The 14,818-nt window shown below is 44.7% G+C and overlaps 1 protein-coding gene across 6 annotated transcripts in view; it reads right to left on the bottom strand.

Annotated features, from left to right (window-relative positions):
* The window catches only part of ANKRD6 (ankyrin repeat domain 6), a 119,165-nt gene that overhangs the window by 8,545 nt on the left and 95,802 nt on the right, over window positions 1-14,818 (bottom strand). For 5 of the 6 annotated variants that reach the window (XM_076333223.1, XM_076333225.1, XM_076333226.1 and 2 more), the window contains 9 exons: window positions 9,935-10,033; window positions 9,278-9,376; window positions 5,668-5,766; window positions 4,509-4,607; window positions 2,657-2,755; window positions 1,931-2,008; window positions 1,020-1,124; window positions 631-768; window positions 93-269 (listed from right to left, as the gene is read on the bottom strand). In XM_076333223.1, coding sequence (XP_076189338.1) covers window positions 93-269; window positions 631-768; window positions 1,020-1,124; window positions 1,931-2,008; window positions 2,657-2,755; window positions 4,509-4,607; window positions 5,668-5,766; window positions 9,278-9,376; window positions 9,935-10,033 — 993 coding nt within the window. The remainder of the gene's footprint in view (window positions 1-92; window positions 270-630; window positions 769-1,019; window positions 1,125-1,930; window positions 2,009-2,656; window positions 2,756-4,508; window positions 4,608-5,667; window positions 5,767-9,277; window positions 9,377-9,934; window positions 10,034-14,818) is intronic. The other variant, XM_076333227.1, reaches the window with a different exon arrangement.

Genomic DNA, 14,818 nt, shown 5'->3' with positions numbered 1-14,818 from the left:
TTTAGTGCGTTTTCTATCCGTTAGCTAACTGTGCCTCGACTGGCAAGTGCTGCTCCCCGTGTCTCCCTCCACGAGGGCAGCGGCCGGCTCACCTGCATCACCTTCCCATCCTTTCCTCGATAGAGCGTGTACAGCTGGTAGGCTCGGACCTCGTGGGGAGGGGGCGGAGAGGAGCAGTGATGCTTACTTCTGCGCTTAGGCACATTTTGCTGGGGCTGAGGGAGTGTCTGCTGGTCAGCTGGGGAGATGGGGTCCGAGAGTGCTGAAACCTGCATAAAATACACACAACGTTTTCCCTATTTATGAGTCCCCTGGTAAACTATTCCTGGTGGGAACGGGACAAATCCATCGTGACAATTACAGCAAAAACCTGATTAAAACACCAATCCAGCTGCAGTGCCTGGCCACAACCTCGGTGTCTGTCAGCACAATAACCAGATTTCCACACAAATCTGGTTCGTGTGACCCTTAACAGCAGAATTTCCCCACCAGAAATCGGTTTTGTCTGAAGGCTACCTCTGCCCCGTGAGCACGCCGGGGCTGCTGCCCTGACTCACCGACACGCTGAAGGGACACCTGTATTACTGCTTAACAACTATCCCTTTTCTGCTGTTTTAAATCTACTGATACCTTTTCCTTTGGCTTTTTCTTTTTGCTCTTCTTCCCTTTGGGATCTGGTGAGGTTGAGCGGGGTTCATCCTTCAGATCGCTCTTCCTCTGTGGTGGCTGGTCGCTGCTCGGTGTGTCGTCAGCAGCTGAGACGCTGCCCTGCTTGAAGCAAAGACAGGGAGTTCAGAGCAGTTGCAGAGATGGGGAAAAGGTGCCTTTTCTTCAATTTCCCAGTTTTAAGCTGCTCTGCACACATGAGTGGGTAACTCTTTAGCAGCAAAGCACGACAGACTGCCTCAGACAGCTGCCGTGGTCATGCGCAAGTGATGGCTCCAAACAGATTTAGTCCTGATGGGTTTTATTTACGCTCCCTCCTTGCAGCAGATGTAGCTGGTAATGCTGGGCTGTACCTTGCTCTGTACCACTTCATCCCGTGGTACCGACTGAGCTCGCCTTTCTTCCTTCAGCCTCTCTCTCTTCTTCCTCAGGCTTCTTCCACGGTTAAAGCGCGAGACCTGAAGGCAGACCACACTGTTAGTCAGTGGCGTCACACTCTTTCCTACCACAGAAGCCAAGCAACAGAGCAGACCTTTCTCACCTCTACTAAAAGGCGATACATAAAAGGAAGTGCACTGCCAGAGGGATGCTGATGGGCCAAGCAATGTGGGTGTTCCTAGCTCAGTGGTGGTGTGTTTTCACAGCTAAGTCCATCAGGGCACTTTGCTGTCCCTTGGAGGGGTGAGAGCCTCCTCCTGTGTCCTCCTGTGTCCCTGGGCTGGTTGCCAAGCCAAGCCCTTCTCAGAGGTGACAAGGAGGAGCAGGGCAGGGATCACACCTGGTCTCATACCAGAATACAGAGCCCTCCCACGTGCCTTCCGGCCTGAAGAGCGTTGTAGCATTTCATACACAGCAGCAGAGTATAAATGGGACATTTTGTCCCCATTTCAAAGCATCTTCCAGTGCGAGCAACCATCTTGGGGGGTGGGAGAAGTCTGAGGCAGGCAGCAGAGGGACACAACCTGGGAGCTTTTGGGTACAGGGCAACCGCAGAGCACAAGTGCCTCTGGCTGCTCCGTCCTCTGCCAGTCAGGACAGCCAGGAGCTCTGCCAGTGCTTAAAACTGAGGCTTAATCTGCACACCTTGCTGGGCTTGCAGACTGAAAGGCTCCATGTCAATAGACCTGAGGCCAGCACACAATGCCAGCAGAAACGTAGGCACCTTTCACAGCAGAAGGTTAAGGACCAGGGGATATGTCCCCTCTAGGGTAACTGGCCTCAGCTCCATGTGTTTATGTGTGCTGGGGAGTGATTTGTAACCTACCTGTGATGCTTTAGTGAGGAGGAGCGCAACCTCAGGGTTATTGTGCTGTCTGGCAACCTCTAGAGGGGTCTGACCTGCCTGAGAGGAAAAAGAAAACGGCATTTCCTTCAAAACACAAGCTGCTGGAAATGTGGAATTTCTCCACCCGAGGTTAGCGCATGCTCTGTGCACAGCAGCATAGTGACTAACTGCTTTCATTTACCCAGATTTAATTCAACTCTAACACCCAATATTTTCTACCAACACTAGAGAGACTGTTGAAGAGAGTCTGCATTGAGAGAGAGAGTTGGGGTTGTTTAGCCTAGAGAAGAGAAGGCTCCGGGGAGACCTTATAGCAGCCTTCCAGTACTTAAAGGGGGCCTACAGGAAAGATGGGGAGGGACTCTTTATCAGGGAGTGTAGGTAATAGCTGGTAATGATAGGACGAGGGGTAACGGTTTTAAACTGAAAGAGGGTAGATTTAGATTAGATATTAGGAAGAAATATTTTACTGTGAGGGTGGTGAGGCACTGGAACAGGTTGCCCGGAGAAGTTGCGGATGCCCCATCCCTGGAAGTGTTCAAGGCCAGGTTGGATGGGGCTCTGAGCAACCTGGTCCAGTGGAAGGTGTCCCTGACCACAGCAGGGGGGTTGGACTAGATGATCTTTAAGGACCCTCCCAACCCAAACCATTCTATGATTCTGATTCCAATACAAAATACCAAAGAAACTCCACATCCTACTTACATTGTTGACAACAGATGCATCAGCCCCTGCTTCCAGCAACAGCTTAACCACCTTCCTGTGATTTAGAGCAGCAGCTACATGGAGTGCAGTATCTCCTGCCTGCAAGTTACAAAGCAGAAAGCAACCGTGTAACACACATCCTTGGGTCTCACCCTGCAGAAATCACACCTTCCTAAAAGATGCTCAGAAGTCGAAAGACCTACACTTACTGATGCAACAACTAAGCTTAAATAAGGCCTGGTCAATAAAAAAAGCAGAGCTGGGAGGAAGGGGACAGGAGCGGGCAAGGAGCTACTTCAGCCTGGTTTTGAGAAATGCAGCTGGGGCACTGGTGATCTGGTTTAACTAAACTAAGTGACACACGACACAGCTTGGAGACAGCCCAGCTCTACCGCCAGCAAACGGATACGACATCTGAGGGCAGGACTGGTTTTCCCACCACAACCTTCTCGTTTTGTTTTTTTTTTTTCTTTCAGGTTTGATTATTTGGTGTGCACGTGGTCGTGTATCACATTACTCAGAAATAATCAGGTAAGTACTAGCAGCGAGATGGCTGGTGTTCCTTTCATGAGATTCCTCAAGAGAAACAGTTTTTGGACCAAAGCCAGGAGGCGATCCGGGTCCAGCACTAACACACTGCCCTGCCCTTGTCCCGGTGCAGTGAGGTGAAGACGGCTGTGATCAGATTTGGGCACTAGTAACAGAGCCAGCAGCTGTTCAAGGCAGACTGGACACGTGCATATAATGCCCTCCTGTCCCCTTTGCCTTGCATTTCTCCTTCAGAAAATTAGATCTCCTCAAGACTAGTGGAAATCTATTGCTTGTTGCTAACTGGGATGAGGCATGTTCATAAATAAAATCATATGTGCAAATATGGAACAACTTCAGGTAGCACTGGGGAATAAAGGAAAGTGGTGTCTTTCCGGGCCAGGTTCACACCAGTTAATATTCAGTAGCTCATTTTGCAAGTTAAAAAACTCATTTCCAAATAAAATTACATAGTAAATTTAACATGCTGAGACCCATTTTGTTTGCTGCAATATCTCCTATCTAAGAAACAAGATTAAATGTACAAATCAGAAAACATCTTTATGATCCTCAACTACACATGGAAAATTTCCCAGGAACATGAGACGATGAGGTTAAGCACCACATAATCTGTTTATTTAGCAGATTTAACAAATTCTAATGTACTAAATCCATTCCCTTCTACCACCCAGTTAGGCTATGCTATAGGTACAGCAATCAGGTACTTCCCTATAAACCAACTATGGATGATTAATCTTAGGTTAGACTGATCATTACTTTAAATTTAAAGCATACTTTTTCTTCACTTTTAAGTCTTTTTAATTCCCACTACTGCAAAATGCAGCAAAGAAAAGTATTCCAGAGAAATTCACACTTATGTAGCATCTGAACATTAGTGAGTTCTGCTTCACAATGTCTCTGTAATGGCCGTAGGATCATTAAAACCTCGTTACAGAGGAGAAAATGGAACCCCATAAAATGACTGAGTCTCTTGCCTAGTCCTGCTCTGCACAGAACTGGTAAGGACTCAGGAGCGCCAACCCCTACACCTACACCGCTACCCCTGTCCCAAACACCCTTTCTACACCAACATACGACTGCAGAACCTCATCAATAGGCAATGCTTTAAAGAAATGATGCAAATGCGATGGCAAAATAATAAACCACTGATACGCCATTACTTTAAGGCTGTTCTTAAAAGCTCAGGCCCTTGGTGGTACAGTGAAACACAGAGAGAAGTGGGATTCCTTGGGTAGGAATCCCTCTTTCCAACAACTAGCCGTATGCAAAGGGCGCGGAGTCACAATGAGGTTCATGCACTGACCTGGTTCTTTTCATGGACAGAACAGAAAGCACTGAGCAGCACCCTAACGATGGGCAAGTGATTATAACGAGCAGCCACATGCAGACAGGTATCTCCTGCCTGCAAACAGAAACAAAGCTCTGAGCATGTAATCGCAGTAAGAAAGCTTGCACTTGTCATGGTGTTCAGGGATGAAATAATCCTATTAAACCAAAAAGAGCAGTAAATGCCACACGCTGAAGAGCAATGCTGTCTTCTCCGCAGTACAGAATCTACTGTCATGGGTGGGAAGGTTTAGCAAGAGCTGGGGTCAGGCAAGGTAGGAGTACGAATTCTTTAACCACTGACGGGAAGTACTGGAGTTATAAAATGCTGGTTTACTGCACTACAAAACCTGATTTATATTTTTACATTAAATCTGTTCTTCTGAACTGCAAACCAATGTGATTTGGAAACTCAACTCTGTGTTGCACATAATGAAGAAAACATGAGGAGTGGAGGCCAGAGCAGCATCCCCACGAGGGGCGGCACATGTGCAGCTGGGACTGGGAGCAGAGCCCCACGGGTTTCCATTTCTGTGTGCCTCTGCCCACCTTGTTATCAAGCAGGGACAAAAACATCTGGCTTCCTTTTGTAGATTTTTTTTTTTTCCTTTGTCACGGCAGAATCATTATAAAATAGGAGGAAAGCTGTCTGAAATTGAAGTCACCTTGAATCTACCTCATTTGACAGACCAACACTCAGTACATACATATTATCTGTCTTAGTGAGGGCAGGTCTGAAGGCTTTCCCTGCTCTGGCACAAAACTCCTTGAAGATTTCCATCTTTTTGAGAGAGGAACCCTTTTGCGGAATTGCATGACAGTAATATGGGTCAGGCCATCAGGACCACAAAAAGCAGCAAAGGACCAGCTGCCTCGCTCTGTGCAACAGCAAAACCCCCTTTGGCTCCTTCCATCCCCACTCAAGAGATGGGTACAAGTAGTGCATCGCTCAGTCCTATCAAAAGCATTCCTGTACATCATGTACATGATGTATACAATGGTTTGTTAGTGGTTTTTTTCAATAGCATTTATAATAAAAATCAGAGCTTAAAGCATTTCTGAGTATTTCTACAAGTTAAAGCAATATAGATAAAACAAAGGCACAAAAAAATGAACGTGTTCTTTTCAAAACTCACATTATTTTTGAGGTCTGCTCGAGATCCTCCAAGTAACAAAACACGAGTACTCTGGGAATGGCTATTCTGGCAAGCCAGGTGAAGAGGTGTGTTACCTGCCTTAGAGAAATACAGGAAAATATAAAAGCCGTATTTAGAAATTGGACATAAGCATTAAAAAATAAAACCTCACAGGTCTTCCCACAAGAAGATTCACCCAGGGCTGGGATACTGTCACTGCCATTTTCCTGAAGACATGAGCTGAATGAACCTGGAGACTGAAATACCCTCTCCATCCTGGAAATGATTTATCTGAGATGTAAAGGCAGAAATTGGACAGTCTAACAATATCTGCATTGCTCAAGTCTGTTTGCAGGAAGCAAAGACTCTAGAAACTGTCTGGTTCATTAATATCAAACAGCACTATCAAGTATTTAATTTAAAGAAATATAATTCTTATGTTTTGGGCAAACTCAAGCAACGTCGGCCACGACTGCTGCAGGGTGTTAGGCAGACAAGATTTCTGTTTCTTTACGACTGTAACACAAACCAGCTCCAAGTCTGGCTGGGTCTGTAGGTGCTCTCACAGGGCAGGATGCAGATTTTAGGCTATCGGGAAGCTTCAATGTTCAGAAAGCATGCCAGCCTCCAGCCAAAATGAGACGGGGGAAAAAAAGCCACCCAAACCCCAGAGAATCACATGCTAAGGTTCCTGAAAGAAGCAAACATGCAGTTTTTATGGACAGAAATCAAAGAAGAGTTTGCTTGTCTTTCTAACACTGTGAAGGATTTTATTGGTCTGACAAGTCTTTCTGACAGCATTTGGCTTTTGTTGGCCTGAAAATGTTTGGGGATTTTGGCTCTTGGGAGCTAGAAATGTAATCAGCTCAGGTAAAAAGGTTTCCCATGCTTACTAGGCTGTCTGTTCGGCTTGATTATGTCCTTTAATTTGTGCCCTGTGCTTTCAAGACACAGATCAAAGCTGCAGGGTTTGAATTACAAAAGGCCTACTCTTAGATGTGGTCTTAGGTCTTCAGTTCCACGTTACAGTCTATTTCAGGCCTGAATGTAGTCTCTAAGCTGTGGCAGGCAAACATTTTCTTTCTCAGCTAAATTGCATTTAAGTGTAAACTTTTTCCCTCCTGGGTTTATCTCTGAAAAGCCTCTGCAATGTCTTTATCATTTGCTGTTCAGAAGGTTGGCCCTGGTGGGAAGGCAGAGAGGTCCTGTGCAGTAGGTGATGGGCGAGGACCTCGATGCTGGGAGAAGTCAGAGTGCTGGTGCCTGGGGTCAGGGCTCACAGAGCAGGCTCACCCTGGCTCGCCTCCCACAGGGTGACCAATCTCTCACCAGCTTCTGTGAGAGGGAGAGTGGGTCCGAGTTGTACCGATCTGGGGGTCTTCGCTGGTCTACTGAATCTTCACTGGAATGTACAGACTGATGGAGGGTCTAAAAAGAAGGCTACAACTGATCTCACGGGATGATCTATTACAGTGGAAGAGTTTTTATTAAGCCAACTTGACTGAAAATAAACTGCATCTCCAGGGTGATTGCTGCACAGGAGGAATACGGCTACCCAGGTGGTTTACCCACATGTTGTCCCATTCCTCAAATGCCTGCCTGACTTGCCTTTAAAATCCCAGGTGTCCTGCCTGGCCTCTGCATTTCACTTAATATAGAAGCCATCTTCAATTGCATTGCTCTTTTATATACTGTGCTCAAGGTGCTGTGCTGCAGGAAGTGCATCCATACAAGCATTCCCCAAGCAGTCCCAGGAGATATTAACCAGGAGTTACAGAAAATACAGTCAAATCCCTCCCATCTTCTGCTGCTTAGCAGGATTTGGCAAATCTAGCAGCCCGTATCTGTCCCATCCAGCCAAAATCGCACAATGCCCAGGTGTAAGTCAACAGTCTGTAGGGTGCTCCTGCACATGGCACTCAGCCCTGGTTGCCAGAAAAGCTGTCAGAAAGATCATGCTTTGTTGGCAGTAATGTAAAAAGTTGAGAGACCAGAGAAACCATTTTGGGATTAAGCAGAATTAAGCTCTTCATTTTTCTTGAAAGCAGAAGGGGTAGAAGCACGTGCATGTGTGCAAGCATGCACAATTTCATCATTTTTCAGCCGCTCCTGAGAAAAGACCCTGTCCATTAAAAAACACCCAAACTGTGAAATGCAAAGGGAGAGGATTGTGCGGATAAGACATCAAAGACCAGTGCAGGAGCTGCTCACGCAGTATTAAAGTCTGCCAGTTATACTTCAGACATCAGCCTTGCTGAGCTACTCTGTGCACATACTTTCCAAGAGAAGTTGTCTCCAAACAGTTGACATATGCTGTATTGTAAGCTAAATCTTCTAATACCATGAGGCATCCAAGCATGCAGGATAACCAGACTTGCATCTTAAGCCCACACCTTTGTACATAAGTGTACGCATATACACGGCCATATGGAGTATAATGGTTCACAGGACTATAAAGACAAGCACTATTGTCTGTTACGTGTAGGCATGGGAAGTTGTCTAAAGTACCTCTGATACAAATCTAGGTGAACATTACAGCAAAAAATAATTACAGAAAATAAAAATTGGAAGTTGGAACAATATAAAAGAAGGAATACACATAAAATAGTATCAAAGATGAGGTAACTACAGATCACAAAGTGACCACAATTGTACAAACATATGCGTATATACTGCATATATGCACACGTGCACATACAGAAACAATACGTCCAGGCAATGTGCTTTTTTACTCCAAATCTGGGACTTTAGCCACCTGTCTCCCTTCTTCCCTTTCTTTGCTAGCCTCTTTCAACTGTTGTTTTAGAGAGACATTTACCAAAAAATGCTCAGAGACTCCATAAAGCCATCCCAAAGCTCTCTTGCCTGTAACGAAGGACACGGTGCTAACCATGTGATCTGACCAACCCATCAGCACAGCGGTCCAAACCCTAACTCAGCTCACACCATAGGCTGCTACCGCCATTTCCTAGACTATTCCATTAACTTTTGAATTAGTGAATCGAAGACAAGTGTCCCACAGGTATTACAATTAGAGTGGAACTAAAACCGCTTGCTTTGTTATTCCTTCCTCTAAACTGCTCTCAAGGTATTATAAATACCAAAAGGAAGATAATCCAGGTTCATTACAAGATTTTGGTAAGAGCACTCAGGTATTAGGAAGAACTTTCTAACAAAAGATACACTTTTTTTCCCCTCTGTGGCTTACATTCATTTGGCTGTTTAATTTCTGGAAAAAAAAAATGGATTTTGAATGCCATTTTCCCATTAGTACAATTCATTTTCATTTTAAATCACACCAATCACAATGAATCTGCTTGGTATAAATTAGAGCACCGTGGAGATTTCCACAGGAATTGTAGTGCTCCTCAGCCATAATTAATGTATCATTCAACGTGCTATTGAATTCTTCCTGCATCAGCTGTCAAAATAGAATTTCCTAATGCCTGTGGAGGAACCATCCAGGTATAATAAATGCAAAAAAAGAAGAAAAAAATCCCACCAGGAGCTGGTCCCCCACCTGCTGAGAAATGCCATGGCCAGAAATCTCCAGTGCTGAGAATCAGCCATGTTACACCAGGACTGAAAGCTCCTCCGGTGTAGGTCTCACCTTGTTCTTGGCAAGAACGTTGGCTCCTGCTTTAACCAGCACTTTGGCAGACTGACTGAATCCATGCCAACAAGCTTCATGAAGAGCAGTGTTCCCATCCTGAAGAGCACACACACAAGAGGAGAAGGTTAGTGTGCTGTGTCCACATGCAGAGTAACATTACATTCAGAAAACAGCAGCTGCACGCCCCACCTGGTCCCTTAAAAAATAAAACATTTTCCTTTCCTTCTAGCTTATTTTCTGTGTTATTTTTAGAAGAGGCTAAAAATATTGTTATTTCTTTTGTTTGGAACTTGGAATTAGTTATATTTACTCCCAAACTAAATTTACAGCCTGGGATTCTCAGTTTCTGGGATAATCAAGGGAAACTGTGCAGTGTTTCGCGTAGGGCATGCTATGGTTGTACATTTCTTTAATTCTTCCATTAATGAGCTGAGACCAGACTCTTAAATCAAAAACTATCAGCCTGATATAAAAAATAACTAAATCAGTAATTTATATTAAAGAGATGGTACAGCCTTTTTTTCGATGTAACGGTTCCAATTACTTTCAAAGCATGAGATACTCAGGAGTATAAACCATAACTTTCTCTCTGAGACCTTAATAATACTGGCTGGCAAGGCTGCCATCCCACAGGGCTTTGCTTTTGCCTGTTACCTTGTCTTGTCTGTCCAAAGCACACCCCTCTTGAATCAGAGTTGCTATAACATCGGTGTTCCCTACGACAGCAGCCCGGTGCAATGCTGTCTGATCACCCTGCAAAAAGAAGCAAATTTGTAATCAGTACCATACCCACCTCATTTTGACTCAATGCAGATGCACACCTCACACACAGGGGCTGCATCTTCAACACACCTACTGTTAAATCCAAGCTGCCTTTGAAAACAGTCCCTATAAACAGCTATCATTAAAGTTTCCAAGATTAATGAAGTTATTGAAAGTACCAGAGAGCTACAAACCAACTGTTTACAGATATTTTCAAGTCATCACAATCCCATATACAGCGCTGAAGCATTCTAAAAATATGGTAGTATTAGAAGGCAGTAAATCTAACACATTTGGCACTACCTGTCTAATAATTAACAGTACCTATAGGGAACTAAAGGGAATTATAGGCTGTCGTAATTCATCATAATGATGCTCCAGTACTTACACTAACTAGATGAGGCTGTCTTGTTTTGGCTCTGATGGCTCCATCAGCCCTGCTTAGGATAAGGAGTATGAGATGAGATCGGTCTCTTCAGCACCTCTGATGAATTTACCAATTAGTGCTAAGAGTGGAGGCAATTTTATGACGAGGACCACAACTGCAAGACCATCGACTTATTTTATTCAAGCAACTGAGCGATCTTGAGGTCCAAATGACTTTCATTTCTCATTGACCTGCCACGTAGCAGCAACAAGCAAGTTTCTTACATCCGTTTATTTCCTTTATGGCCAAGTTTCCAAAAGAAATTATGCTGATGCAGTCATCTTGCCTGACTAACCATCTATCTCCCCTCTAACAACTGTTGAACTCATTTGCTGAGCTAGAAAGCTGAAAATTAATTTTCTACAAGCCTTCCAGAAACTGAAGACTAGGGAGACGCAAACTACTGGCCCTGCCCATCGGGGATTACTTATATATTTTTATGTGCATGTTGGTGAGACCATGATAGAAGAGGGGGAATAGGAGGATTTATGCAGCAGTGTGTAGGGATGTAAGACACCAACCGATGGGAAAATGAGCTGCAGTAGCTCCACTGCTGCCACAAAAACTGGTCTTGGCTTTCCTTTGAAGTTGCTTTGAACCTGCAATGCTGAAGCACAGCCTGAGTCCAGGCACGAAGACCAGCTTCAAAGCTGCACACAACCTTTTTGGGGGATGAATAAACAGAATGGGAATGCAATCCACTTCTGCTTATCTAGATAATGGTCACCAGAAACACATGCAGGGCAGAGATACATAGTGTATCCTGAGGAAAAAAAGCTTGCAGGAAGCTAGTCCTAAATAGATAGAAAATTTCTCTGCTACAAATCTTTATCAGATAATACCACATTCTATTAAATACTAAAACTAGAGGAATTCCTGTATTTTCTGTCCTACAGTCTACAAGTCTTTAGATAACTGGATAATTTGAATAATTTGTTCTCAAAGGCAATTAGCAGCTGACAAGAATTGCTCTTGGTGGGGTTCTTTTGTGCTAATGACACCAAAATAGTTATTAATCCATAAGTGAAAAATGAGCATTGCCAACCACAACCTGCCAGTAATCCTCGTAATGCCAACTGCCACCACCAGTAAATCATTAAATTGCCTTGTAATCATGAAGTTGATTTTTAAAAATTGTGTTGGGGACTTTTTTTTTTTTTTTAATTTGCCATCTATGTTTTGTCTCTAGAGGTCACATATCTTTACTTTTGTTCTTGTCCCTATTAAGGCCGGAAATGTATTTTAAGAGATTTTGAACAAAGACAATAATGGTTCCAGGAACCGGGACTTTCAGAAAAACATGAAGTATTGGAAAACTGACAGCACTGCAAGTTCTCTGAACTTGCGTATTTATTCCAAATTTAAAGATAACAAAAATGTTATGGAAAATGTCCAAAATATACCATCTCAGAAGTGCAAGTGTTGGATAGTTTCCAGTAACTATTACTGCACAGAAATCTGCTTGCTAACAAGCCAGTGAAGAACTTAACACCCTCTTTCAATAGGGCACGGTACTGATGACTGGCACAGCTACTGCTACTGCAGCAATGGGTAATGTGGACAGTGCAAAGGTCATTTTATCTGACTACCGTGAAGTGGAAAGTAATCCGTCAACCTATCCCTGCCAACTGGTAGCATGGGGAGAGCCAAGCATCTAATAGTAAGGTCCAACCAGCACCCTGACCAGGTAAATAAAGACCTCATCCCCATAACAGGGAGTGTCAAAGGATATCTCAAACCCTGCCTCGCCTGGACTGAGGCACCTCCCAGTGAAGAGATGGCAGGTATCAATGTCCTGGTGAAGGTCCCTACCACCCCCAGGCCCATCAGCCAGCAGGGCAGGACCTGGTCAACCGTTCCCTTGGGCCTCAGCACACACGTCAACCTTAAACTGCTTAAGGTGCCGTGGAAGCTGAACCACCAGATTGCAATGGCCTCTGCGTGTGAGTCATTGAGCGACCCAGCCACAGATGGCATAGCCCAACTATAAATAATACTGCCTGCACCACTGCATTTCTAACCTGTCTTGCCTCCCCATTAGCAGAGGAGCAAACCCCTATCTTGCCTCTTATGGAGTCAGATTAAACAGATGAGTTATATTTTTTTCACAGCGTGAATTTTCAGACAGTGTAATCACTGACTCGTGTATCTTTTTATTAATTGCTAAAATAACTGCCTCTGAAAGCACTCACCGGAGTTCTGCCTTTAGCAAGGTATTAGGGGGCTCAGAGAGAAATTGCACCAGTAAATGCATATTAACTGCCCAGACTATTATGTTGGGCACAACTGACAATCCTATTTGTAAGTGATTTATGCCTTAGGAACAGACCGCAGATCAGTAGCAATGAAGAGAGAGAACTCCAGTGCTGTGTCACGCAAATGTGACCTTGACAGAAACAACAGAGTCTGCCTAAATGCAGACGTGGGCCCGAAATCAAGAAGACATTTAGGTGCTTAAGTGAGGCTTGGTAGAAGTAAGGCACTTAAGTCTACAATGGCGCGTCTTAAATCCCCTTCCTCAGCTGCTGCCTAGCCCTGAAAGCAACGCAAACTCAGCCGTTTCCACTCCAGCGCCCCGGACATCTCGGCTTGCACGCCGCCACAGGGCACCGCAGTCATGGTGGCACCAAGGAGGTCGTTGCGTAGCACATACCCAGCACTGCTGCAGCCCCTAACGCAGCTGTCTCCCCTCCTCTCTCTTGCTCTGTGAGCACCCTTGTTGCACACTTGCTGGGAGAAGCTCCACGCAAGTTGCAGATAGGCCTACCACCCTTTGAAACGAGGCCAGCGAAGGAGGTGGCCGCTGGCTCTTCTGCAGCATCCCAGAGATTACGGTAGTCACCCAGCTTGTCTTGCCATGAGAGCGCTGCTGTGTTGAAAGCACTCCATCTTTAAGAAAAACATCCATATTCACTGGGCTAGAGAGAGGGAGATGCTGGTGGGAGGCCAGGATGGGAGTCTGCATCCCCTGGTGCAGAGGATGAGGGACTGCACGCTCTACCTGTAATGGGGCTATTGCACAGCAAGGCCCAGCACCAACCGGTACGTTTCCAAAGGGTGAAACCGTGCTCTTTACAGAGAGCTTAAACGCCTGCTTTCAGGACAGGGCTACAGGCTGGGAGTTCTGAAGAAAGGCAGATACTTAAATCTTGACCTTCGCCATGGATTTTGGCATTACCCCTTTCCTTTAGCATTTCTGTGTTGGCTAGGCCGGTGGTGCTTGCTCAGCGTCCTGGTGTTTGCTATTACCTCCTCGAGTTTCTTCATTTGCTGACTAACTTAAAGCAGTGGATGCAACCACTGGGACCAGGGACCTAGGAACTGGCTAGGCATCTATTTTACGTCTGAAGTTCACCCCAAGGGAAAGGAAACAACACAAGCAACTTACAAAAGGGTTTCAGGTAGATATTAGTACTTCTGCCAGCTCTCCTGGGTTATTGGAGTCTCTATTATAGACTCTACTGCCCAAATTTAATGAAATTTGTTTTACCCTGGTTTGTAATACATGTTACTTTTTCCTTTCTCCGATTTAAAAAATACTATGACCAACATATTTTGTTTTCCTGCACACTCCTATTCTCCAGAGCGCCCATCAGTTGTACGATCTCCTTTAAAGCCCCCCCTCCAGTATCACACTTTGCCTCCTCACTGTCTTTCCATGTTTGCAGAAATCACCAAACAAACTGTCTTGCTACAGGAGAATTGCACCAGAATAACCAGTAAAAACTCATGCCTTCAAACCCCGATACAAAGTGCTGGACGGCACTTGCAAAGTCTTATACTATGAAATCAAACCACTAAATTCATACAAGTTCAAAATATTTTAAAGTTAAAATATAACCAAGTGTTAAATACTCGCAGGAGCATACAAGCATATGTGGAAATCCTGAAGCAGCTGTACACCAAGACAACTGAATGTGCCCTAGTGTTTCTCAGTGTCACTGTGCTGCTCTCCTCCTCCTTTGCTAAAGAAAGGCAGTCATCATGAAACACAGTAAGAACTTCACTCTGAACGATAAATGACGATGCACGACCAGCAGAAGTGATCAAGACATGAAAAAATAATCACGAATGAAACAAATTACAGCTTAAATGAGACTGAAATGGGAGTACAGGAATAAGCCACTTTGCATATTTACATTCAGCTAGAAATTGTTATGAACCCTGGGTTATTGTTCCATTTGAAATTAATTTTCTGCTTCTTAAACTGGAGCTTCCAGAAGGGAAGTTTTGGGGCCTCGGGCCTTTTTTTTAAATTAACTTGTTTTCCCAGTTAGATTTTCAGAGAGTGCACACAGGGCAGGAAACTTGATGCAGAGTACCCAGCGCAAAGCCCGCCATGCAGTCAT

This window comes from Aptenodytes patagonicus, chromosome 3 (genome assembly GCF_965638725.1).
Source record: "Aptenodytes patagonicus chromosome 3, bAptPat1.pri.cur, whole genome shotgun sequence".
Lineage (NCBI taxonomy): Eukaryota > Metazoa > Chordata > Aves > Sphenisciformes > Spheniscidae > Aptenodytes > Aptenodytes patagonicus.
The sequence above is the reverse complement of the archived record's forward strand: the minus strand, read 5'-3'. Positions and strand labels throughout refer to the sequence as shown.